Raw genomic sequence first — 23,967 nt, forward strand, 5'->3', positions numbered from 1 at the left:
TAATTGAGGCATTATGAAAATAAACTGGTTCATAGTCTGGCCTTTATTGGGAAGATGCAATAACAAAATCAGCCAGTTTCTGCAAATCTCAGATTTTCAGGAAGTTTGTTCACAGCTGAGGAGCAAAGAAAGTAGATACTGCCTCACCTTGTTTAGTTCTGGTCCTGGACAGACTCAGTGAGCCGGACCACAACCCTTAATAAATTGGCTCCAAGGCCAATCATTGATTTATAGACCAACTAGATTTTGTCCTTTTGCAGATATGGAGCCAGTGCTGTAATTTAAGAACTGATGTGATCCAATCAATTTTTCAGGTTTTGGTCAGGACTCTGGCAGCAGCGTTTTGGATTACCTGCAGTTACCTATTTGGAGTAATCTAACTTACTAATAATAAGCATACACCAGTTTTTATGTTTCTTGTTTTGACAGAAAACCCATTATACAATAAATTGAAGATGGCAGTGCCCTAATTTAGTTCTGGACTTTACTTGGGTGTTCAAATTTAAATCCGTTTCCATAATGACAACTAGGCCTCTCACATGCTTTGTAGTTTTTGGGCTCATTGAGTCCATTGAAGTTCTGGGCCGGTACTCACAAAGATTCTCAGAGAGCTCCTCTCTTAGCCTAAACATTCCTGCCAAGGACTCCAGCTTCAGCAACTCAGCTAGGAGATGACAGAACCTCCTATCTTAGTGAGGAGGTGTGGTTGACCCTGTTGCTGCGTGTGGTTGACCTCGTAACTAGGTGTGACGCTGCCTTCTAAGAGCTGTGATTGGTTGTTGCAAAAAATAAACAATCAATGGAGAGAAATTAACCAATGATAGAATTTAGACTGGATTCAGAAATGTGTAAATCATGATAATAAAACTTAGCAAAATGAAATTGTCAGCATCAAAATGTTTGAACGTAGCTTATTGTCGTGCTCGTCGTTATTCTGGTCTGCTTATGTTTACTCGCCATGCAGGTCATTTTTATACTGCATCTATTTCATATCAATATTAAAATTCAGGATTTTACTCTGATCTCCTTGTTTAATTAGGTTTCATTCGGTGAAATGACCAAAACCAAACCGAGAAATAAGGTTAGAAAACCGAAGTGAACAGAGGAGCAGAGCCTGCTGGTGGAGGAGAAGAGAGGAGTGTTGAAAGGTAGATTTGGTCCTGGGATCACGGTGGGAACAAACAGGCATTCCCAGCGGATCAATGTGTTGTTCCCTCTGCTTTCAGCACCAGCCTGGAATGTGAGCAGCTCTGGTACCGGCCTTTCAAATTTTTCACATTTTTTCCAAATTTATTTTTTGAAAGCATTTTACAGTCTGTAAATATTTAATCATTTTGTTCACTTTTTATTCATGGTTATTTATTTATTCTTTATTAAATTACCTTACTGGAGGTTGACCTTTAACCTGTCCTGCCGCTAACACTTTAATTTCCCCCTAGGGAGATGATGAGGTTTATCTTATCTATGTATAATTAATTGTATGATTGTTATAGAAGTTTGTGTTTATTTACTAGATGGTTTAGGGGTGGATCCCTGCCAATGGAGTCAGTATCGTTTTATTCATTCACTGTTGTTCATTGTAGGAGAATATCTCTCGTTTCTCTGTCTTTCCACCATCTTCTCTGCTGAAGACACTCTTAGGCTCAATAAAAGTCCTCCTCACAGCTCTTAACATCTCCTAACATTAGGAGCTCTCTGAAAGCCTAAGACAGAACGTTTGTCTGACTGAGGGAAAATTCTAAGAAAAACTCTAAAATTGGACAAATTTAAAGATTTTTCTAAGAATGACGTCACTTGGAGCTACATTTAGACTTAGGATTCTTAGTAAATACGAGCCCTGATCTCTATCCTTCCAAATGTAGGACCAAAAATCACTGACTTCTCTTTTCTTCTACTAGTTGGAGTAATTTTTGAAGCCCCGCCACTCATTGTTAATCTGTATAAATCGACAGACTGCAGAAACACATTTATAAGAACAATGTTACCAAAACATACGCTACTGCTGCTCCACATCAAAAGGGGGATGACTGCACCTTTCGATGGAGCCAGAACTGGTTGGAGGGACTGTACATTTCTTCCGGGCTGGGAACATCTTTGTCCCCCAAAACAGGCTGGAGAGTCTCTAACTGTATCTACTTTTTTTTCTTCCAGTCAACACTAGTATTGGAGGTGAGCATCCGATTGTAGTTGCTAAGGGGTAGATCAACTTAACTTGAAAGTGACTTTCCAAAAACACCAGCAGAGAAGATATTTTTCATAAGCTGAAGTGATAAAGATAGAACTTGAAGCTCGGTCAAAGAGAAAGATGAAGACAAAGAAACCCACACAGCGGGAAACCATACCTCCACTCATTGCTATGTACAAGCTCATGCTAGCACTGCAGCACAGCTAGCTGCTAAAGGAAGTTAGAAAAACGCTGTGTTTTGATGTTTGCAATAACCATTTAAAATAACTATTATAATGTCTTCAATGTTGCTTTAATGTTAGTGCTCAACAATTGAAACACAGCAAACTTATGTAGTAATGTAGTTTAGTCTGATGTAACTCATGTAATCTAGTCTGGCTAACTAAATTACTAGAATATGACGGGAAAAAACTACCTAAACAATATTTTTCCACGTCCAGTATTTGCACAATGTTCTAGAGGGCTAGGAGTGTCAAAAATCAGAAAAAAACATAGTTTCAAATTTTTTGAGGACACCCTGGGAAAGACCCATAACTCCATGGAGAGACTATATGTCCTGCATGGCCTGGGAATGCCTTGGGATGAAGGTTTCTAATAAACATTTAATTTTAGCGCAAAGTCATTTGTAAATAATCTTCTAACTCCTGGGTTAAAATAAATGCCTTTTTAAATATTACAATAGAAATATAATTGTTCATCATAGTTGACAGAAATTCATGGATTTTCCAATTTATCTCCCGTTTAGTGCCAGTTTTAGCAGTTTAGGTCTGTTTTTTTTTTTTCTTACTATCTGAGCCTCCAGAAAAATTGCTTCAATACTGATTCTGAACAATTTTCATCCTTTGTACAAAGTTGTTAACGAACGCATCAAAAAGTCGCTTTTTATAGTAGCTGTTTTCCATATCTGCAAAGTACATTTACAGAATATAAAAAAAAATGATTTTGTGGAAAGCGATAAAACATGAACTGTTGATGCAACAAATTAAAATGGAAATCAATTGTAGTGTTCCTACTAAACAACAAAAAAACTGAATAATGCTGAAGAGACACAGATTGCTCTATTTAGTTTAAAGGCAGATAAAAGAAAGAATAGTCATGAACAAATTAAATTCATCCAAAAAAAAAAAAAAAAAAAAGAAACGTTTTGGATCAACCCAACCAAAACTAAACTAAAACTAAATAGAAGCAACAAGAAAGAAAGACCTGGGGACCCAGAAGGGTTTGGATCGCACCTGGACCATGTGTGAATCAAGCGGAAACACTTTTTGTAGTTTTTATCAGCCAAAAACTGAATTACTGAGTCAGAATAATGAATTAGTTTCTGCTGCTCCGGTGGTGATTCTCTGGTTTTGTTCAGTTCATTCATTTCTCGTGTTTTTAGATGGAAAATGTTTGTTTTCCTCGCAGACTGGACTTTATTGAACTTATAACAGCTGGATTTTTTTTTAATCCTCATTTCCTGGGGCTGCACCTGATGCCCTCGCCCCTCCCTGCTCTTCCTCTTCCCCATCCTCCTCCTCCTCTTCCTCTCCGTGCTCCAGCAGTCTGTCTGGACACCGACCCGTCCTGGCTTTCAGTTTCTGTTGATTTTTCCTTCTGGGGTTCACAAGGTGAAGCCGGACATTAGGACTTTCACAGCGGCCGCCATGCAGCTGCCACCCATGATCTAACGACGCTCCTTCAGCGCAGCAAGGTGCCACCAGACCGAGACCCAGACCCAGATCCAGGTCCAGATCCAGATCCAGATCCAGATCCAGGTCCAGCGGGAGAGAGAAACCAACACATGACCGTGTTAAAGGTGAGCCCGCTGCAGACCGAAGTGGTTTTTAAGACGCAGATGTGTTTGTGTGAACGGGTTATTTTTGGAGCTTTGCAGAGTCTGATCTGCAGAGCTGCCATGCGGCTGCACAGCCTCTTCAGAGCGGGAATAACAGCGGATTAACAGCCGCATGAGTGTTTCTAACCTGCAGACTGTTGCACGACGGGTTAAACCGACCAGTCATACTGCTGCATCTCAGTCAATTACAATATCAAGTAATTCGGTTCAAAAAGTGAAAGTCATATGTAGATTCATTTCACACAGTGGTATGCTTGATAGGTGACTTTATTTTACAGTTAGTGAAGGTTTACTTCCTTAGAACATTTAAACATAAAACTAGTAATAAAAAAATAAATTTAAGCAGAAATGTTTTGCTATGGTCTATACAGTCATTGTTTTCCCGACTGTTCACAGTGATGTTACTAAGCAAAATAATGGAAAGTTAACTGGAAGAAAAAAGTGTGGTAGAAAAAGGTGTAAAAGCAAGAGGGGTGATTGATCCTTGGGATGGGATTGTGAAGTAAAACCCCATTCATCATTTTTGAGTAGATATACAAAGTGTGAACTGCAGCTGGAGTCAGAGCTCAAAGAGTTGTCACACACGTTTCCAGGACATGGACTACACCATTCCCTGTGTTACGCAACCCCTTAACTCTGAAATGTTGCTCAGTGGTGCAAAGCCCTCTTTCCAGATAAAAGGATTTTTTTGCATTTTAGGGCATTATTTAACCCAATGGTCTTTAAACCATTTAAAACAAAGTCTGGTTCATTTCCCCCCCTTTGTGTGGTTTGTTTGAGTTAATCTGAACACAGGAAATGCACAGTAGGAAAAGTTTCCCTTTGCAAATGTCTCAAAACAAGGAAGGTATTTTTTACAGTTACACACGTTTTAAGAATGTTAAATATTAAATGTGTTGGAGATTAAAGCAACAACACTTTAGTTATGTATGTTTTACATGTGACCTTTTTGTCTTGAACAGCTAAAAGTCAGTATTTGTAAACAAGCATCGACACTTTCTACACTTATCAATGCCATCCAATAGAACCTGAATCTGTTGCTGGACTGTACAGCTGCTTTAAGCATTTTAAAGAGGTCGTGATGAATAGCCTTACTGAACTCTTACTTTAGAATGTGACTCCTTTGGCTGTCCTCAACATTGGTTTTGTTTTCAACCTTTCTTTCACTGTCCTCGATTTTTAAGCTCATCTAATATTCTGTCATATTCGGGTACGCAGAATAGACTGAAAATGTGCAAAAAATCAGCCAAAGTCCAAAGAAAAACTAGAAAAGACCATCAGGAAGTCTGGAGACGTCATAAACATATTCCATACTCACAGAAAACCCCACATTAGCTAGTTTGTTTTGTGAGATTGCTTTGTTTTTATCCAACTTGTACCTCAAACAGTTCATGGAAAATATTGTAACTTATAAACAGGAAATAAAAATCTGCACCATCAGCCACTCTGATCAGAAAAAGTTACATTGTCATTTCCATCGACCTCATGAGTTACTCGTACAGTAAGCCAGCTCTTTAGCTCTGGGGGTGGCTGAACTCTGGCCAACCACCAGGTCACTCTGTGCTTCCCATCCATTGTTTTGTCTAAATGTAAACAAGCTGGAGACAATAGAGAAATCCAATGGAAAGATTTGTGTTCAATGAGCCGAGTCGAAGTCCGACCACATAGTGGAGGCGACAGTTCTTTGCCAGTTTTCTCTTCTCGTTTGGCAATGCATCATCATCATCATCATCATCATCATCATGGTAGACAGGGAGATACACTACCGGTCAAAAGTTTTAGATACTCTTTCTCACTTAATGGCTTTTTTGTTTTTATTACTATTTATACTATAGATTTCCACCAAAGGCAACAAAACTGTGAATGAACACACATGGAATTATGTAGTAAGCAGTGCCAGAAATTTGCATAGAGCAAGCTCATCTCATATGTTATTTAAAAAGCATGAGAAGGCATAAAAATAGAAAGTAGAAACATCAAGAAGTTCTACTCAACTGGTAAACAACTTTTTCTAAAGACGGCCTTTTTCTGTTTTACTGCCACATCCTCCCTTCTGCTCTTTAACCCGAGCTTAGGAGATAAAGCACAGGTCCGTTGCTGCTCATCTGCTCGGTTGTGGTAGGATGCAAATCTTCACGCAGGCCTGGAACAAAAAGTAGTTTCTCGCCCTTGCAAAAATATTCACTTCCCTTAAAATTTTTCCCATTTTTTTCAGGTTACAACAAACGTCAGTGTATTCACATTACATTTCATTGATAAACCAACACAAAGTGGTGCATTATCACAAAGGGGAAAAAAATGGTGCTTTTACAAACTAAAATGTCTAATTTAAATTAGTTGCATTCATTTGTGTTCTGTCCCCTTCGTTCTGATTCCCCTAAATAAAATCCAGCACAATCAACTGGCTTCAGAAGGCATACATTTTTAAATAAAGCCCCAACGTATGTAATATAATCTCAAGATGAATCCAGCTATTCTGTGAAGGCCTTGGGGGTTTGTTAGAGAACAAACTGCATCATGAAGACCAAGGAACACAGCAGACAGGTCTGGGAGGAAGTTGTGGAGCAGTTTAGGGTCTAAACAACATCCCAAGCTTTGAAGACCTCCCAGAGCTCTGTTCAGTCCACCATCCGAAGATGGAGAGAGGATGGACCAACTGCAAACTTAAATTGACAATATAGGCAAGGAGATGATCAGAGACGCAGCCAAGATACCCATAGTAACTCTAGAGGAGCTACAGAGATCCACAGCTCAGATTGGAGAGCCTGTTGAAGGTAAACTATTAGTTATGCACTTCATAGGTTTAACCTTTTATGGAAGAATGATAAGAAGAAATCATTGTTCAAAGAAATCCTGTTACAGGAAGACGGATGGAGGTAAACACAGGGCAATTAAGAAAGACAGTCTGCAAAAGGCTTGAGACTGTGGCGGAGGTTCACCTTCCAGCAGGATAACAACCTTAAACCTACAGCCAGAGCTACAGTGAAATGGTTTAGATCAGAGGATCTAAGAATCTGTGACAAGACTTGAAATTTAACCTTTGCAGATGTTTTCCATCCAGCCTGACTGTCCTGAAGTGAGCTATTTCTCAAAGTAGATGAAGCCAAGCTGGTAGAGACACCAAAAGACTTGCAGCTGCAATTACAGCAAACAGTGGTTCGACTAACTATTGACTTGGGAGGGCTAAACGCAGATGTACGCCACACTTTTCAGATTATTTGTTTAAAAATGTGAAGCATATGCAACATTTTCCCATCTAGTTGACAATCATTCACTACAATGTGTTGGTTTATCACTTCGGATCCTCTTAAAAATAATGAAGGTTTTGTGGTTGTTGTGTTTAAATGCAGGAAACCTCAGGAGGTGTAAATACTTTTGTATGACACTGTAATCCTCAGGGTGTAATGGACTCTTTCTGCCGCTCTGAGCAACTCGAAGTATAATGAAGTGTGAGTTTCAGTAACTTTGTCTGTTTAGGAGGTGTCGGACCAACACTTTGTGTCCAAGTTGGATCAGCACCAGTATTTCTGACTCTTTGCCTAAGAAGCATTAGACTAATGAGCTGGCTGCATATCTTCCCAAAATGAAACTATTTACTGAGTGAATGCCAGGAAACGTATTTCCTTGAATTTATAGACGCTGTGTTCTCTGTAGCTAATAAAATCTTGTTGCATGTCTACGTTACGACATAAAACACCAACCTGTATTTCTTGCACGCTATCACACAGGTTGTTAACACATACCTGAGATTCCCAGTCATCCAACCATTGACCTGTGCAGTTTGCTATGTATAAGATAATTTTTTCAGAATGTCAGATGTTTTCTTACTGACCTTTTGATGTGAAAAGGAAGTTGTTGTATTATCTTGCTGTCGATCTGTCACTCAGACCATTTACCTGTCGCTGCCTACAGGTTTTACAGCTCTGCCTTCTATAGACACTGAAGGAATGCTGTTGAGCAAATGTATGGCCTTGAGACGCAGACGCAAGAAATGTGTCTGTTAGGCTGATGTTGTGATATTAAATTGTATAAAAATTAAGTGGAGGTATGCACTGATCTGTCCGCCAGTGATGAAAATTGGCAAATCCCACTACCACCACCGTGTGGAATGATGTCTGTTTTCTGAAATTCTGTTTTTTGGACAAACCTTCCAAAAGGTTCCATGTTTCTGTTGTCGGTCCACAGCACATTTTCCAAAGGTCTTGGAGATCATCTGGATTTTTACTGGGAAATGTATAACGGGCCTTGTTGTTCTTCTAGGTCAGCAGTGGTTTGGTCTTGGAGCTCTCCCATGGAAGCCATTTTTGTCCAGTCTCCTTTTCTTATTGTTGAATCATGAACTCTGACCTCAACTGAGACAGTGAGGCCTGCAGAGCTTTAGATATTGTTCTTGGTTCTTTTGTGACCTCCTGGATGAACTATTAATGTCCTCTTTGAGTAATTGTGGTTGGGCAGTTACTCTTGGGAAGGTTCTCATGGTTCTATGTTTTAATTTATTTATTTATTGGCTCCAACTGTGGTTCTCTAGAGTCCCAAAGCCTTACAAATGGCTTTGTAACACAAAGATAGATATGGTGAATGGCCTTGTAAATCGCTTTATCAAGTCCCCAGAGCGCTTTACACTTCAATCAGTCATCCACCCACTCATCCACCCATTTATTCATACATGTACAATGTAGCTACAGCTGCCCTGGGGCACACTGACAGAGGTGAGATATCCAAACCGTTTATCGGTTCTTGGATTTCTCTAAATGGGTGATGTGTTGCTTTTTGAAACCATCTAGCCTGCTTCATGTTGTCAGACAGGTTCTATCTAATTGCTTACTTTATTCTACAGGTCTGGGTGTGGTTGGAGAAATTGAAATAAAAATATGTTTAATCAGTTCATGATTTAAGGGGTGGGGGGACACAAAAAAGTGTTTGGATCCCTTAAAAAATCATAATTTGAAAACTGAGTTTTTTACTTTAGTTTGACAGAAAAGCAAAAACAGAAGAAATCTATAAGGCGGCGAATTGTTCTTCCAGGTATTTTTCCTATATTTGACTTAAAGTAATTATGTTTTACTCCCATTGATTCATTTTAATCCTCTGCAGACCTTTTACCCTTTCTGAATTGTTTCATAGCTCCAAAAACCACAACTGCCTTGCCATCTTTTAAAGTTGTTTGGACGAGTCGATCTCCAGAATCCAGAAAATAAGTCGTCTCAGACCTAAACCATACTGTCCTCTACAGATCAAAAGTATCTGGAAGTTAAGCCTTTTTAAGATTTGATGCATGACCTGGAAATGCATCATCTTGTAGGAGGACTGATTTAAAAGATTACAAGAAAGTTTTTTTTTAAGAAAATACACAGTAATGATTAAGACTTCTGCACATATTTACCTAATCAGGATCAGGTCAGACTGCTTTGGGTGCGTCCGAATGACGGAATTGTATTTTTTATTTTTTTATTGCCGTGCCGTACCTGTCCAGAAGATTTATTATCCTTCACAATAAAGAGGTTGTTTGGGTAAACAAGTTGCAGCCCTTTTACCAAGCAGGGCTCTGATCGTGAGGTCATCTGTGTGTTTTGCTGCTATGGAAGCAGCACAACACGTGGGCTGGCAGTCTTCGCAGGGAAATCATTATTTAATTGTGTTCAGATATTCAGCAGCCTCTCTCTGCAGGACAGCATGCCTCGCTACACCACAAAAACTGATGGGGATCATTCAAAGAACACGATAAACCGAACCTACACTCAAAGTTCAAGTCAAATCAGATTGAGTAGCTGCTGCATGCAGTTTGTGTTCCCACTGCCAACATCCGGGGAATGCTCTCAGTGTGCAAGGACAGCAGTATTCCGACAATTGACCCCATTTTAAGTAGGACAATATTCAAATTCTAATGTTTACACAACACAGAGCAAATTGAATCACGCCCAGATGTTTCAATAGTTCAGAAAGTGACCTGATACAACAATCAGCCAGACTAGTGGAGTGCTTCATTGTGCACAAAGGTTTTCTGGATATTCTCCAGCAGAATAAAGCTGGAAATGATTAAATGTTTTTTATTTTGTTTGATTATTTTCCTTTATGATTCAAACTGCTTGGTTAAAATAACACAAAAGCAGGAGGTAAAGGCACAGAAGCCATGATGTTGTTGGAGTTTCACAGCAAATCAAATCTTTGTGTTGGCTGTATTATATACAGCTGTGCATGGATTTTCTGCATGTGTCCTTATAGCATGAATGTGATGCATGTTTCTAGTGTTGGATTATGTTGCAGATTTAATTAGAAACTGCCTGAAGGTGAATGAGCTCATCTAGTGTTTCTTGGTTGCTTTGCCTTTTGGTTCCCAGACTCTGCCTATAGGTGTTGATCTTGGAGAACCTTATGTCAGTAAAAGATACCTCAGACACAGTTCTGTTGGCACAGCAGAACCACCCGGGCTTGTTAAGTCTCCTAGGGTCACGTGTGTGCGTGTGTGTGTGTGTATACACTGCTCAAAAAAATAAAGGGAACACTTAAACAACACAACATAACTCCAAGTAAATCAAACTTCTGTGAAATCAAACTGTCCACTTAGGAAGCAACACTGATTGACAATTAATTTCACATGTTGTGCAAATGGAAAAGACAACAGGAGGAAATCTTTGGTGATTAGCAAGACACTCAATAAAGGAGTGGTTCTGCAGGTGGGGACCACAGACCACTTCTCAGTACCGATGCTTTCTGGATGATGTTTTGGTCACTTTTGAATGTTGGTGGTGCTTTCACACTCATGGTAGCATGAGACGGACTCTACAACCCACACAAGTGGCTCAGGTAGTGCAGCTCATCCAGGATGGCACATCAATGTGAGCTGTGGAAAGAAGGTTTGCTGTGTCTGTCAGCGTAGTGTCCAGAGCCTGGAGGCGCTACCAGGAGACAGGCCAGTACACCAGGAGACGTGGAGGAGGCCGTAGGAGGACAACAACCCAGCAGCAGGACCGCTACCTCCGCCTTTGTGCAAGGAGGAACAGAAGGAGCCCTGCCAGAGCCCTGCAAAATGACCTCCAGCAGGCCACAAATGTGCATGTGTCTGCACAAACGGTTAGAAACCAACTCCGTGAGGATGGTATGAGGGCCCGACGTCCACAAATGGGGGTTGTGCTCACAGCTCAACACCGTGCAGGACGCTTGGCATTTGCCAGAGGACACCAGGATTGGCAAATTCACCACTGGCGCCCTGTGCTCTTCACAGATGAAAGCAGGTTCACACTGAGCAGATGTGACAGACCTGACAGAGCCTGGAGACACCGAGGAGAGCGATCTGCTGCCTGCAACATCCTTCAGCATGACCGGTGTGGCAGTGGGTCAGTAATGGTGTGGGGTGGCATTTCTTTGGAGGGCTGCACGGCCCTCCATGTGCTCACCAGATGTAGCCTGATTGCCATTAGGTACCGAGATGAGATCCTCAGACCCCTTTTGAGATCATATGCTGGTGCGGTTGGCCCTGGGTTCCTCCTAATCCAGGACAATGCTAGACCTCATGTGGCTGGAGTGTGTCAGCTGTTCCTGCAAGATGAAGACATTGAAGCTATGGACTGGCCCGCCCGTTCCCCAGACCTGAATCCGATTGAGCACATCAGGGACATCATGTCTCGCTCCATCCACCAACGTCACGTTGCTCCACAGACTGTCCAGGAGTTGATGCTTTAGTCCAGGTCTGGGTGGAGATCCCTCAGGAGACCATCCACCGTCTTATCAGGAGCATGCCCAGGCGTTGTAGGGAGGTCATACAGACACATGGAGGCCACACACAATGCTGAGCCTCATTTTGACTTGTTTTAAGGACATTACATCAAAGTTGGATCAGCCTGTAGTGTGTTTTTCCACTTTAATTTTGTGTGTGACTCCAAATCCAGGCCTCCATTGGTTAATAAATTTGTTGTCAGCACATTCAACTTTGTACAGAACAAAGTATTCAATGAGAATATTTCATTCATTCAGATCTAGGATGTGTTATTTTAGTGTTCCCTTTATCTTTTTGAGCAGTGTGTATATATATATATATATATATATATATACACACATATACAGTACAGACCAAAAGTTTGGACACACCTTCTCATTCAAAGAGTTTTCTTTATTTTCATGTCTATGAATATTGTAGCTTCACACTGAAGGCATCAAAACTATGAATTAACACATGTGGAATTATATACTGAACAAAAAAGAGTGAAACAACTGAAAATATGTCTTATATTCTAGGTTCTTCAAAGTAGCCACCTTTTGCTTTGATTACTGCTCTTCACACTCTTGGCATTCTGTTAATGAGCTTCAAGAGGTCGTCACCTGAAATGGTTTTCCAACAGTCTTGAAGGAGTTCCCAGAGATGCTTAGCAATTGTTGGCCCTTTTGCCTTCACTCTGTGGTCCAGCTCACCCCAAACCATCTCGATTGGGTTCAGGTCCGGTGACTGTGGAGGCCAGGTCATCTGGCGCAGCACCCCATCACTCTCCTTCTTGATCAAATAGCCCTTATACAGCCTGGAGGTGTGTTTGGGGTCATTGTCCTGTTGAAAAATAAATGATGGTCCAACTAAACGCAAACCGGATGGAATAGCATGCTGCTGCAAGATGCTGTGGTAGCCATGCTGGTTCAGTATGCCTTCAATTTTGAATAAATCCCCAACAGTGTCACCAGCAAAGCACCCCCACACCGTCACATCTCCTCCTCCATGCTTCACGGTGGGAACCAGACATGTAGAGTCCATCCGTTCACCTCTTCTGCGCCGCACAAAGACACGGTGGTTGGAACCAAAGATCTCAAACTTGGACTCATCAGACCAAAGCACAGATTTCCACTGGTCTAATGTCCATTCCTTGTGTTCTTTAGCCCAAACAAGTCTCTTCTGCTTGTTCCCTGTCCTCAGCAGTGGTTTCCTAGCAGCTATTTTACAATGAAGGCCTGATTCACACAGTCTCCTCTTAACAGTTGTTCTAGAGATGTGTCTGCTGCTAGAACTCTGTGTGGCATTGACCTGTTCTCTAATCTGAGCTGCTGTTAACCTGCGATTTCTGAGTGACTCGGATGAACTTATCGTCCGCAGCAGAGGTGACTCTTGGTCTCCCTTTCCTGGGGTGGTCCTCATGTGAGCCAGTTTCTTTGTAGCGCTTGATGGTTTTTGCGACTGCACTTGGGGACACTTTCAAAGTTTTCCCAATTGTTCGGACTGACTGACCTTCATTTCTTAAAGTAATGATGGCCACTCGTTTTTCTTAGCTGCTTTTTTCTTGCCATAATACAAATTCTAAGAGTCTATTCAGTAGGACTATCAGCTGTGTACTGTATCCACCTCCTGCACAACACAACTGATGGTCCCAACTCCATTTATAAGGCTTGAAATCCCACTTATTAAACCTGACAGGGCACACCTGTGAAGTGAAAACCATTTCAGGTGACTACCTCTTGAAGCTCATCAACAGAATACCAAGAGTGTGCGGAGCAGTAATCAAAGCAAAAGGTGGCTACTTTGAAGAACCTAGAATATAAGACATATTTTCAGTTGTTTCACACTTTTTTGTTCAGTATATAATTCCACATGTGTTAATTCATAGTTTTGATGCCTTCAGTGTGAAGCTACAATATTCATAGTCATGAAAATAAAGAAAACTCTTTGAATGAGAAGGTGTGTCCAAACCTTTGGTCTGTACTGTATATATATATATATACAAACCTGTGTAGGCCAAGTGTAAACCTGTTACCAACTGGTTAGGATTGGAGCTAGAATAAACACATCATGGATATGGAGGTATCTGAAGTGTCTCCTCCGTGTTCAGCCACCTCTAGTCTGATGTTGTACAAAGGTTCCAGGCCCAAAACAAATGACAACATTATGAACCCAGGTCCAAAATGTTTGTCTGTGTTTTAATCTCTGGGTTATTAATGTTAAGACTCTGAAACCTGAAGTTGATTTGATCATGACATTGTTTTCTACATAGTCTGGAGTTAAAACGGTTGGAGTCATTACTTTGCACCTCAGCTGAACATAAGCCACTCTTCGATCATTCTCCTCCTCCTTTAGAGATTATAATGACTCTGGGGCTTTTTGTTGACAGCCTGACACACACTGCATTCAAGCTGCAACCTCAAAAACCAATCCTCCTTTTGTTTCACAGCCCAGCTGAAGGAATGTGCGATTTGGAGGTGTGCGTGCTTCTTCGCAGGTTGCAGCCCTGCTCTGGCAGCAACTGTAATTCATACCAATTCTCAAGGGGAGTAACAAGGTCTTGTGGCATTTGATCTTGCGGTAATAACAGCAAATTTCTTGTTACATTTAACTCGGGCTTGCAAAGCACTGTTTGATGCTGTTAGCACAGTACTTCTTCATGTAAGCTAATATCATTGTGCTTTCGACTTCACATGTAGGATCAAGTTGACTTTGCAGTTACCAAGTGTTTTTAATCCTACTTTTCTCAAGCTGTTAATGAGTCACTTAATCTGTTTTTGCCCGGGTTTTTGAGTAGATTATATTATACATTTCCTTTCAGTGTATTCAAAGCTGCAGGTTAGGGTGCTTTAGCTTTCCGTTGGTGAACATTGGGCACAACTGACAATTTTGTGTCTGTGGCAATTTTTAGATAATGATTACAATTGGTACACAGTTGGAAAGGTAAGGACATCAGCAAACACACTGTGAACCTCCGGAAAATATTTTAAGGTCTGTCTATCAGCAGGCTGTGGCATTGTGGTCACTTCAAACTATGTAGAGTGGACCAAACTCTGTGATCTATTGATGTGAGTAAAGTTCACAGATTACCACAGAACCACAAACTACAATAACCTTCTGGCAGTGTTGTCGGGCGGATTAGGAGACCCACTCCCCCAGATAAAAACCAAGCCCCCACTTTGTGTCTGAACACTTTATTCCCCTTTTTTGGAAAGATTATTTTCCAGATGTCCAAAATAAGAAGAATTCATCAGAGCTTTTTGCTGTCCTTCTTGTCAGAGTTGTTAAAAAGTCCTCACCTGAATTTTCGGACAGATGTGCATCTGCTGCAGTTGTTGAGCAAGCTTTGCACTGGTTGGGACGCCTGAAAGTATGCAGGATGGTTCTGGCTCTTGCTGGAGGAACCGTCTTGGACATTCTGGAGCTTCTTCACTGCAGCTTACCTTGAGGTTTTCTTGCATCTGCAGTATTCCTGGTAGCTGTTTCCAGCATGTGAGGCCATTTTGATTCAAAATGATGATAGATACATGCCTTTCTTTCAAGATTCTCCTGTTTACACTGACATTTGAGTAGCTTTATGTTTTTTAGTTGAATTTGCCTGTTAGTATTTGAGGTTTTTCTTTGATATTTTTATATGGGTCTTAGTTATTTTCCTGTTCGACACATTGAAAAGCGCAATATAAATAAAAGTTACTTCCTCTGTAGGAAAATATTGTCGACAGAAAAATACAATTATTTCAAGTAAATTGACATTTTCTTTTATAGCAATCAGTCTAGAAATCGGAGCACATTGTGAGAAATAGAGGACAAATGTTTTAATGTGAAACACTAACAGCTTAAATAAAACTTACTCTGTGACCGGAGTGGAAACGTTGAATAAAATCTCCAAAGTTTTCTGTTTTTTGCTTCATTTCTCTAATAAATTTACTGAATTCAGGACTGATTTGACGATTATAAAGATTCATCAGGACTTTTCCATAAATGAGAAGCTGTTTGCAGTTTGAGTGCATCCTTCCTCGTGTGAATATGTGAATAAAAGCTAGTCAGGGTTTGATTTTAAAAACGAATATGCTGTTGGGTGTGAAAGATGATTACTGTAATATCCTGACAATGGGTTGGAAATCCTAAAATGCTGTTATGTAACGGCAGGGTCGGCATGTGATCTCAGAACATCTGTTATACTCCTCAAAATGGCTTCCTGAATGTACCGTTTCATGACTGTAAGGGCAGCATCGATGACACAGCCTCGCAGATTTAATGACCTTTTAACACCAAGAATTGAGTTTCATTACGAGCTTTCGGTTTTTGCCGTCTCCTAGATCCCATACGGCAGGTTGTCCTGCATGTTTGTGATGTGACAACTGTCCGACTGTTTGAGGATTATCTGCGGCCACGCCCATGTGGGTCGGATGTGGAGGGGATTAAAAAATGGATCTGGAGTGTGCAGATCTGTGCAGAGAGGCGGTGTCCTCTGCAGCTTGCAGGGAGGCCAACCCCTGTAGTGAATTGTAAAGGGAAAAATCTCAGTGCTCTGATAGGACACTGGGTGAATTCGACTCTTTAAATCTGTCATCAAAAGATTTGTTGTCACATGCATTTTAAGTTACATAACTTATTTTCCTTTTCTTTTGATTTCAGTCTTTATATCCAGTTTTCCTTATTTTGTGGTTTTTTTCCCTGTTTTTTGTGTCCATCATCTGCTCATGCACTGTTTAACATTAAAGACATTATTCAGCTGCCAAAAGAATTGGGTTGTTTGCTTAAAGAATGCTATAATTAGCAGAAATAAATATGCATTTTGGGTAAAAATCCCCAAAAAGGAATTGGGCTTATTCTGTAAAGTGTTTTATGGGGAAAAGAGACTTTAACTTGCTTAACAGCCAAAAATGTTTCCCTCTGAATTTAAGAAAATTGATCGGTTTACATCATTTAATTCTAAGTCAACAACTTCAATTACTCGTCAGTTATTTTACCAATTATTCTCAGGAGTAATTGAATAGGAAATGGCCCATACTGCAGATGCTTAATTAAATACTTAAGCTTATTTTATGAGTAATGGAAATATATGAAACGGGAAATGCATTAAACAAATAATTTAATACTTTTTTTTAAATCAACAAGTTATTGTATAAAAAGCAATAACAGCAGGTCTTTAGTGTACTATCGCATCTATAGCATAAAGGTCTAATATCAACACATCAAAGCTCAGCCCTTTCTGGTTGACAGTGCTGCTAGCTGACTCTGTATTGAAAATGTAAACCTGGGCGCGGCGCTGATGGTGTAGGGGCGGAAGCACGCGACCATACAGAGGCTACAGTCCTCAAATGGCGGCTGTCTCGGGTTCGAGTCCTGGACCCGGCGACATTTACCGAATGTCTCCCCCTCTCTCTACCCCTCTTTCCTGTCTACCTACTGTCAAAAAATGGAAAACAAAATAAAGGCCACTAGTGCCGAAAAAATAACGTTAAAAAAAAAAAAATGAAAATGTAAACCTTTTGGTTGAAACTGGATGAAAATCTTGTTTTTTTCTATTTTTAATTAAAAGTAAAGCTACGAATAAACAACAATTGCCCTGCCTCATATGGCTTGTACATATGGTAGCTCCAGAACCACCTTCCTATAGGGTCCATTTGCTTTTCTATCTCAGCATTTGGGGTTATTTGTATTTACACAAAATAATACATAAATATAATAATAAATAAATAAATAAAATCCAAATAGATTTTGGCTTTTTTTTTTTGTTTTTTGTTTTTTGTTGGACTGAAATTGATCTGAACCATGACTCCAGAAACCCGAGTATGTACTGAATGGAAGTTACGCTGTAACTATGGTTCTGTATGTCTCCTCGCGCTCCGTGCCGGTCGAGATTGAATGTAAACAAAGTCACGCACGTGACACGTGGGTCTATAAGTAGCACGTGGAAGGCTACGTCCGGTCTCTGGGATCTTCTCGCAGGAGAGAAGTTCCGAGTGACCAGTGTGACTGGCAGCCATCCAGGAATTCACAGAACCATAGTTAACAGCGTAACTTCCGTTCTGTTCCATTCCTTCCTGACTGCCAGTGGCAGTAAACAAAGTGGATGAATTATGCCAGCAATGTCACGAAGAATGCAGTACTTGCCCACCTCTCAGTTAGTAGAAAAGGCCAGAGGCAGGATTGCCGAAGCCAGTGCGGACTCATGTGCCACATTGAGGCGGTAGAAGCGCGCAAACGTGCACGGTGCTGCCCATGACGCCACCGCGCAGATATCCCCCAGCGGCACGCCCCTCAGTGCCACCCAGGACGTAGACACACTCCTGGTAGAATGGCCCACAACACCAGAAGGGGTAGCTGCCCCCACATGCTCATAAGCCAGCGCAATAGCATCTACGACCCAATGCGACAGCCTGTGCTTAGAAAGGGGTCGCCCCCTGTTCTGTCCCCCGTGGCACACAAACAGCTGGTCTGACTGGCAAATAGAGCCTGTAGCCACCATGGACAGCTGCAATACCCGGACGAGGCACAGCGTGTTAGCCACCCTCTGTTCCTCGGACTGAAACGAGGGAGGGCAGTATGTCCCCAGTTCAATGGCTGTATTCACGTAGCCTGGGGGCAGAACCTTAGGGAGAAAGGCTATGTTTGGCCACAGCGTTACTCCGGACCCGCCTGCCTTCCAACGCAGGCAGGTAGGGGTGATGGCGAGTGCGTGGTGCTCTCTGACCTGCTTGGCTGTTGTTACCGCCAACAAAAAAGCAGTCTTAACCGACACCATTTTCAGTGGGGCAGCACACATAGGCTCAAAAGGTGGCCCACTCAGGGCCTTCAACACCAGTGGGAGGTCCCATGCTGCCGCTGGTCTCCGTAATGGGGGGCGCAGCCTCCTTGCACCCCGGAGAAACTGTGACACCCAATAGTGTGTCCCCACTCGTCTGCCATCCATGACGTCGTGACTGGCTGAAATGGCAGCCAGGTGCATCTTCAGGGTTGATGCTGCCCGTCCGGCATCCAATAGACCCCGCAGGTACCTCAAAATATTATGCAGGGAACACGAAATTGGGTCAACTGCTCTGCGTCTGCACCACTCCGCAAAACGCTGCCAGCAACGGGCATAAATCCTCAATGCGGAATGAGCTCTGGCATTCTGCAGTGTCCGCTGAATGGAGGGCTCCAGATCCGTCAGGGGCTGCCAGCACCCCTCAGCGGCCACACCGTGAGGAGAAGATGGCCCAGAGACGGATGCCAAACCTTCCCCTCCAACTGAGACAACAAGTCTGCCCTGACCGGGAGCCGCCATGGCTCCCCATCCAGCAGACTGAGGAGCAGTGGGAACCAGAACCTCATGGGCCACTCGGGGGCCACCAATAGAACCTTCAGGCTTGACGACCTCATTCGGTGGAGAGTTGGCAGAAGCAACGGAAATGGGGGAAAGGCATACAGCAGGCCGGCTGGCCATGCATTCGCTAGGGCATCCATCCCCAGTGGGGAGCTGGCCTCCTCCAGGGAAAACCACAAGGGGCAATGTGTACTGCTCCCTGAGGCAAAAAGGTCGACCTGGGCCCTGCCGAACTGATCCTGCCCTGATGGAGGCGAAGCGAGGGTATGCCCAGGTCCACAGCCTCCGGGCCTCCCTCAGGCACTGCAGTGATCTGGTCCCACCCTGGTGGTTGACGTGGAACGCTGCTGAGGTGCTGTCCGTCCCGACGAGCAAGTGCTTGCCCTCAAGAAAGGGCGAGAAGTGCCTTAGCGCCAAATAAATTGTCTTGAGCTCCAGGACATTGATGTGCAGACTTCCCTCCTGAGGCCCCCACAGCCCCTGGACGGACCTGCACTGCCACACTGCTCACCATCAGAGAGGTGATGCGTCCATAGTCACCACCTCCCTTCTTGCGGGGACCTTACTGAGGGGGACCCCACGCTTCAGATATGTTCTGTCCCGCCAGCGACGGGAGAGCACTGCACAGCCGGGTGTAACCCACACCTTGACCTGCCGGTGCAACCTGGGGTCCATGTGGAGGCTGTTGAACCACCTCTGCAAGGGCCGTAGATAAAGCAACCCCAGAGGAGTCAGAGCCGAGACCGCCACCAGCATCCCCAACAGTCTCAGCCACAGTTTGTCCTGCGAATGTGGCGGGACCACCACTATGGCCTCCTTGTCCAGCAGTCTTTATTTCCTGCAGCAAGATCACAGGTCACCCTGACCCCCGATGGGGGTGGGGGCCGACGGCGGAACTGCAGTCTGTACCCTTGGGACATAGTTTGTAACACCCACGCATCCCCGCAGTGGGTTTCCCAATAGGCCAGGTGCCGTTGGGAAAACCTCCTTGCCGTCGCCCTGCAGCCCTCAGGCCGCCCTCTGCCACCTGCTTCGGCCTCTGGGGGGGGCGCCGGCTCCTGTCCGGGCCCGCCAGAGCCTCGCGAGGTGGTGCCCGTTTCACCCCAGGCTGCTGCCAAGCTCCCGCCACAGCGCGGCTCCGCTGCGCAAACTGTGCGGAAATGGCGGTTCAAAACTGACGCCACGGGTCCCGCACATCACGTCTCCTGGGTTGCGGAGCAGGGGGTCCCATGGCCCCGCTGCGACCACCCCAAGCTTCAGAGGCCTGGCTGGACTGCCGACGGCGCTCCAGTGCCCTCTCGGCCTCCGGTCCAAACAGCTGGCCCGTTATCACCGGCAGCCTCCGCAAGCTCTGCCTACAGTCATCCGAGATTGGGGCCTGTGCCAACCAGACCTGGCATCGGGTGACCACCAGAGTGGACGAAAGGCGACTGAATTCCCTGGACATGAGTCCAAAGGCCTGGAGGGCCGTGTCATTTGTGTCGCCCAGTGCTGCTCCCGCCATGCCCGGCTGCAGCATCTGGGACTGTGCCAACAGGAGGACAGAAAGGGAATTGCCAATACTTGCCATATGAGCCGCAATGTCATAGGCACGGCACAAAAAGTCGTCCGTCTCCCGACACTGGGCGCTTGGACAGCGGGCCCTCTCCCTGAGCGCCTTATCTGGGGAAAGAACCAGTGATGCGATGCAGTGATCCACAGGATTGCGCATGCACACCAGGATCCATGCGTCTCGACCATGGTGGGAGAAGCTTCTAGGATCCCTCCAGCAGCGCTGAAGCTCCTCCAAGAAGGCCGGCGACGGTGGCACCTCGAACGGAGGGGTCGCCGGATCCTGGCGAAAAAATGGGTTTCCCATTGTCCAGGCCACGGGTGCATCGTCCAGGTCGACTTTGGCCAAGGCTGCCAAAATAAGTGCCCATAGAGGGCATGGCTCCTCCCCTGGGAATTACCTGAGCCATCGTTTCCTCCAATACTCGGGGGATCCCGATCCCGAGGGTCTGGGAAGGGGTCCCGCTGGTCCTCGAGGGACTGGAACTCTGAATTGGAGGCCCTCACAGAGATTCCATCATCCTTCAGGTCCTCCCCCGACTCCCAAGCTGCTGCTGCTTGGAAGGCAGGAATGGGTCCTGGGGCCTTAAGTAGAGCCTTGAGCTGCTCCACCTAAGCCCTGAAAGAGTCCACTTCCTGCCGAGATGGGCGCTCCAGCCGAGGCCTCTTCCTCCGTGGGCTGCGGCATTCTTCCGCTGGCACATCCCCCCGCCTCCCGGAACACGGTTGAGGCATCCCTGAGGGTGGCAGCTCGGCCGTGAAGAGTAGATTCTCTACCTGACGTAGCCTGTTCTCTCTAACAGGCAACGGCAAAATGTTGCAGTTCATGCATGGATCTGTCAGAGCCTCCCTGAGATGACCCACGCCCAGGCATTTGGGGCACAGATCATGTCCGTCCTCTACCTATAGAGGGATCCCACACGAAGCGCACGCCAGCATCGCGATCACAGACGTGGGAAATGCTGGCAGGAGCCAGGCAAACTGAGCGAGGACTTCAATAAAACTGAAGAACGTGATCAGAGGCCTCTATTTAATCCACTGCTTCTCAATACAGACACGAGTCAGGCAATCCGAGTGAGAACTGTGCAGCACAGAACGCGGTCAGAACATCCAGCTTCCACTCACCTGAAAACTGCAGCTGTCCACTCCTCCCCACCCGGTCTCAACAGGGGAAAAGAAGTGCCAGCACCAAGCTTCCGGCTACTAGAATGAACAAAGAAACAGAGAGACATCAACCACAGCCTTAGAGGGCTACAAAGAGCACTCCGACAAAAAAGTCACAGGCAGGATGACGCCAAATCACACAAACCGTGTGCTTACCTCTCTTAGACCTGCAATACCCAATAAGCGCCGAAACACGGACTTATAGGAGCGACCAACCTGCGAAACACGCGACGGTCGACAGCGAGAAGATGAAAGAGACTGAACGTAGCCTTCCACGTGCTACTTATAGACGCACGACCAGGTGGACTACGTGTCACGTGCGTGACTTTGTTTACATTTAACCTCGACCTGCGCGGAGCACGAGGAGACATATCTACTTTGTTTACTGCCACTGGCAGTCAGGAAGGAATGAAGCAGAACTAGGATTTACAGGTCCTTCTCAAAAAATTAGCATATTGTGATAAAGTTCATTATTTTCCATAATGTAATGATGGAAATTTAACATTCATATATTTTAGATTCATTGCACACTAACTGAAATATTTCAGGTCTTTTATTGTCTTAATACGGATGATTTTGGCATACAGCTCATGAAAACCCAAAATTCCTATCTCACAAAATTAGCATATCATTAAAAGGGTCTCTAAAGGAGCTATGAACCTAATCATCTGAATCAACGAGTTAACTCTAAACACCTGCAAAAGATTCCTGAGGCCTTTAAAACTCCCAGCCTGGTTCATCACTCAAAACCCCAATCATGGGTAAGACTGCCGACCTGACTGCTGTCCAGAAGGCCACTATTGACACCCTCAAGCAAGAGGGTAAGACACAGAAAGAAATTTCTGAACGAATAGGCTGTTCCCAGAGTGCTGTATCAAGGCACCTCAGTGGGAAGTCTGTGGGAAGGAAAAAGTGTGGCAGAAAACGCTGCACAACGAGAAGAGGTGACCGGATCCTGAGGAAGATTGTGGAGAAGGGCCGATTCCAGACCTTGGGGGACCTGCGGAAGCAGTGGACTGAGTCTGGAGTAGAAACATCCAGAGCCACCGTGCACAGGCGTGTGCAGGAAATGGGCTACAGGTGCCGCATTCCCCAGTCCTGGGCTACAGAGAAGCAGCACTGGACTGTTGCTCAGTGGTCCAAAGTACTTTTTTCGGATGAAAGCAAATTCTGCATGTCATTCAGAAATCAAGGTGCCAGAGTCTGGAGGAAGACTGGGGAGAAGGAAATGCCAAAATGCCAGAAGTCCAGTGTCAAGTACCCACAGTCAGTGATGGTCTGGGGTGCCGTGTCAGCTGCTGGTGTTGGTCCACTGTGTTTTATCAAGGGCAGGGTCAATGCAGCTAGCTATCAGGAGATTTTGGAGCACTTCATGCTTCCATCTGCTGAAAAGCTTTATGGAGATGAAGATTTCATTTTTCAGCACGACCTGGTACCTGCTCACAGTGCCAAAACCACTGGTAAATGGTTTACTGACCATGGTATCAGTGTGCTCAATTGGCCTGCCAACTCTCCTGACCTGAACCCCATAGAGAATCTGTGGGATATTGTGAAGAGAACGTTGAGAGACTCAAGACCCAACACTCTGGATGAGCTAAAGGCCGCTATCGAAGCATCCTGGGCCTCCATAAGACCTCAGCAGTGCCACAGGCTGATTGCCTCCATGCCACGTCGCATTGAAGCAGTCACTTCTGCAAAAGGATTCCCGACCAAGTATTGAGTGCATAATTGTACATGATTATTTGAAGGTTGACGTTTTTTGTATTAAAAACACTTTTCTTTTATTGATCGGATGAAATATGCTAATTTTGTGAGATAGGAATTTTGGGTTTTCATGAGCTGTTTGCCAAAATCATCCGTATTAAGACAATAAAAGACCTGAAATATTTCAGTTAGTGTGCAATGAATCTAAAATATATGAATGTTAAATTTTCATCATTACATTATAGAAAATAATGAACTTTATCACAATATGCTAATTTTTTGAGAAGGACCTGTATGTGTACATAAGCAGACCCCTACCACAACTATACCTAAATGCTAACCTGATGTGTCCTTTATGGGGCCTTCGATGCAAAACGTCAGTATGAGGTAGTTTTCTTTCAGCTACTGTTAAATAGAACACAATATCCTTTATTAGCCTAAATTACGGATTCCCACAAAATATTTAGAGTGCTGTAATCATTGCTAAAGTTTCCCTCGACACATGAAGACACAAATATGTA

General features: G+C 44.0%; 1 protein-coding gene across 1 annotated transcript in view; it reads left to right on the forward strand.

Annotated features, from left to right (window-relative positions):
* Positions 1-3,680: 3,680 nt before the first annotated feature.
* The window catches only part of coro2aa (coronin 2Aa), a 60,667-nt gene continuing 40,380 nt past the window's right edge, over positions 3,681-23,967 (forward strand). The window contains exon 1 of the mRNA XM_047364206.1: positions 3,681-3,983. Within this exon, the coding sequence (XP_047220162.1) occupies positions 3,969-3,983 (15 nt within the window). The 5' untranslated portion in view covers positions 3,681-3,968. The remainder of the gene's footprint in view (positions 3,984-23,967) is intronic.

This window comes from Girardinichthys multiradiatus, chromosome 5 (genome assembly GCF_021462225.1).
Source record: "Girardinichthys multiradiatus isolate DD_20200921_A chromosome 5, DD_fGirMul_XY1, whole genome shotgun sequence".
NCBI classification, from domain to species: domain Eukaryota; kingdom Metazoa; phylum Chordata; class Actinopteri; order Cyprinodontiformes; family Goodeidae; genus Girardinichthys; species Girardinichthys multiradiatus.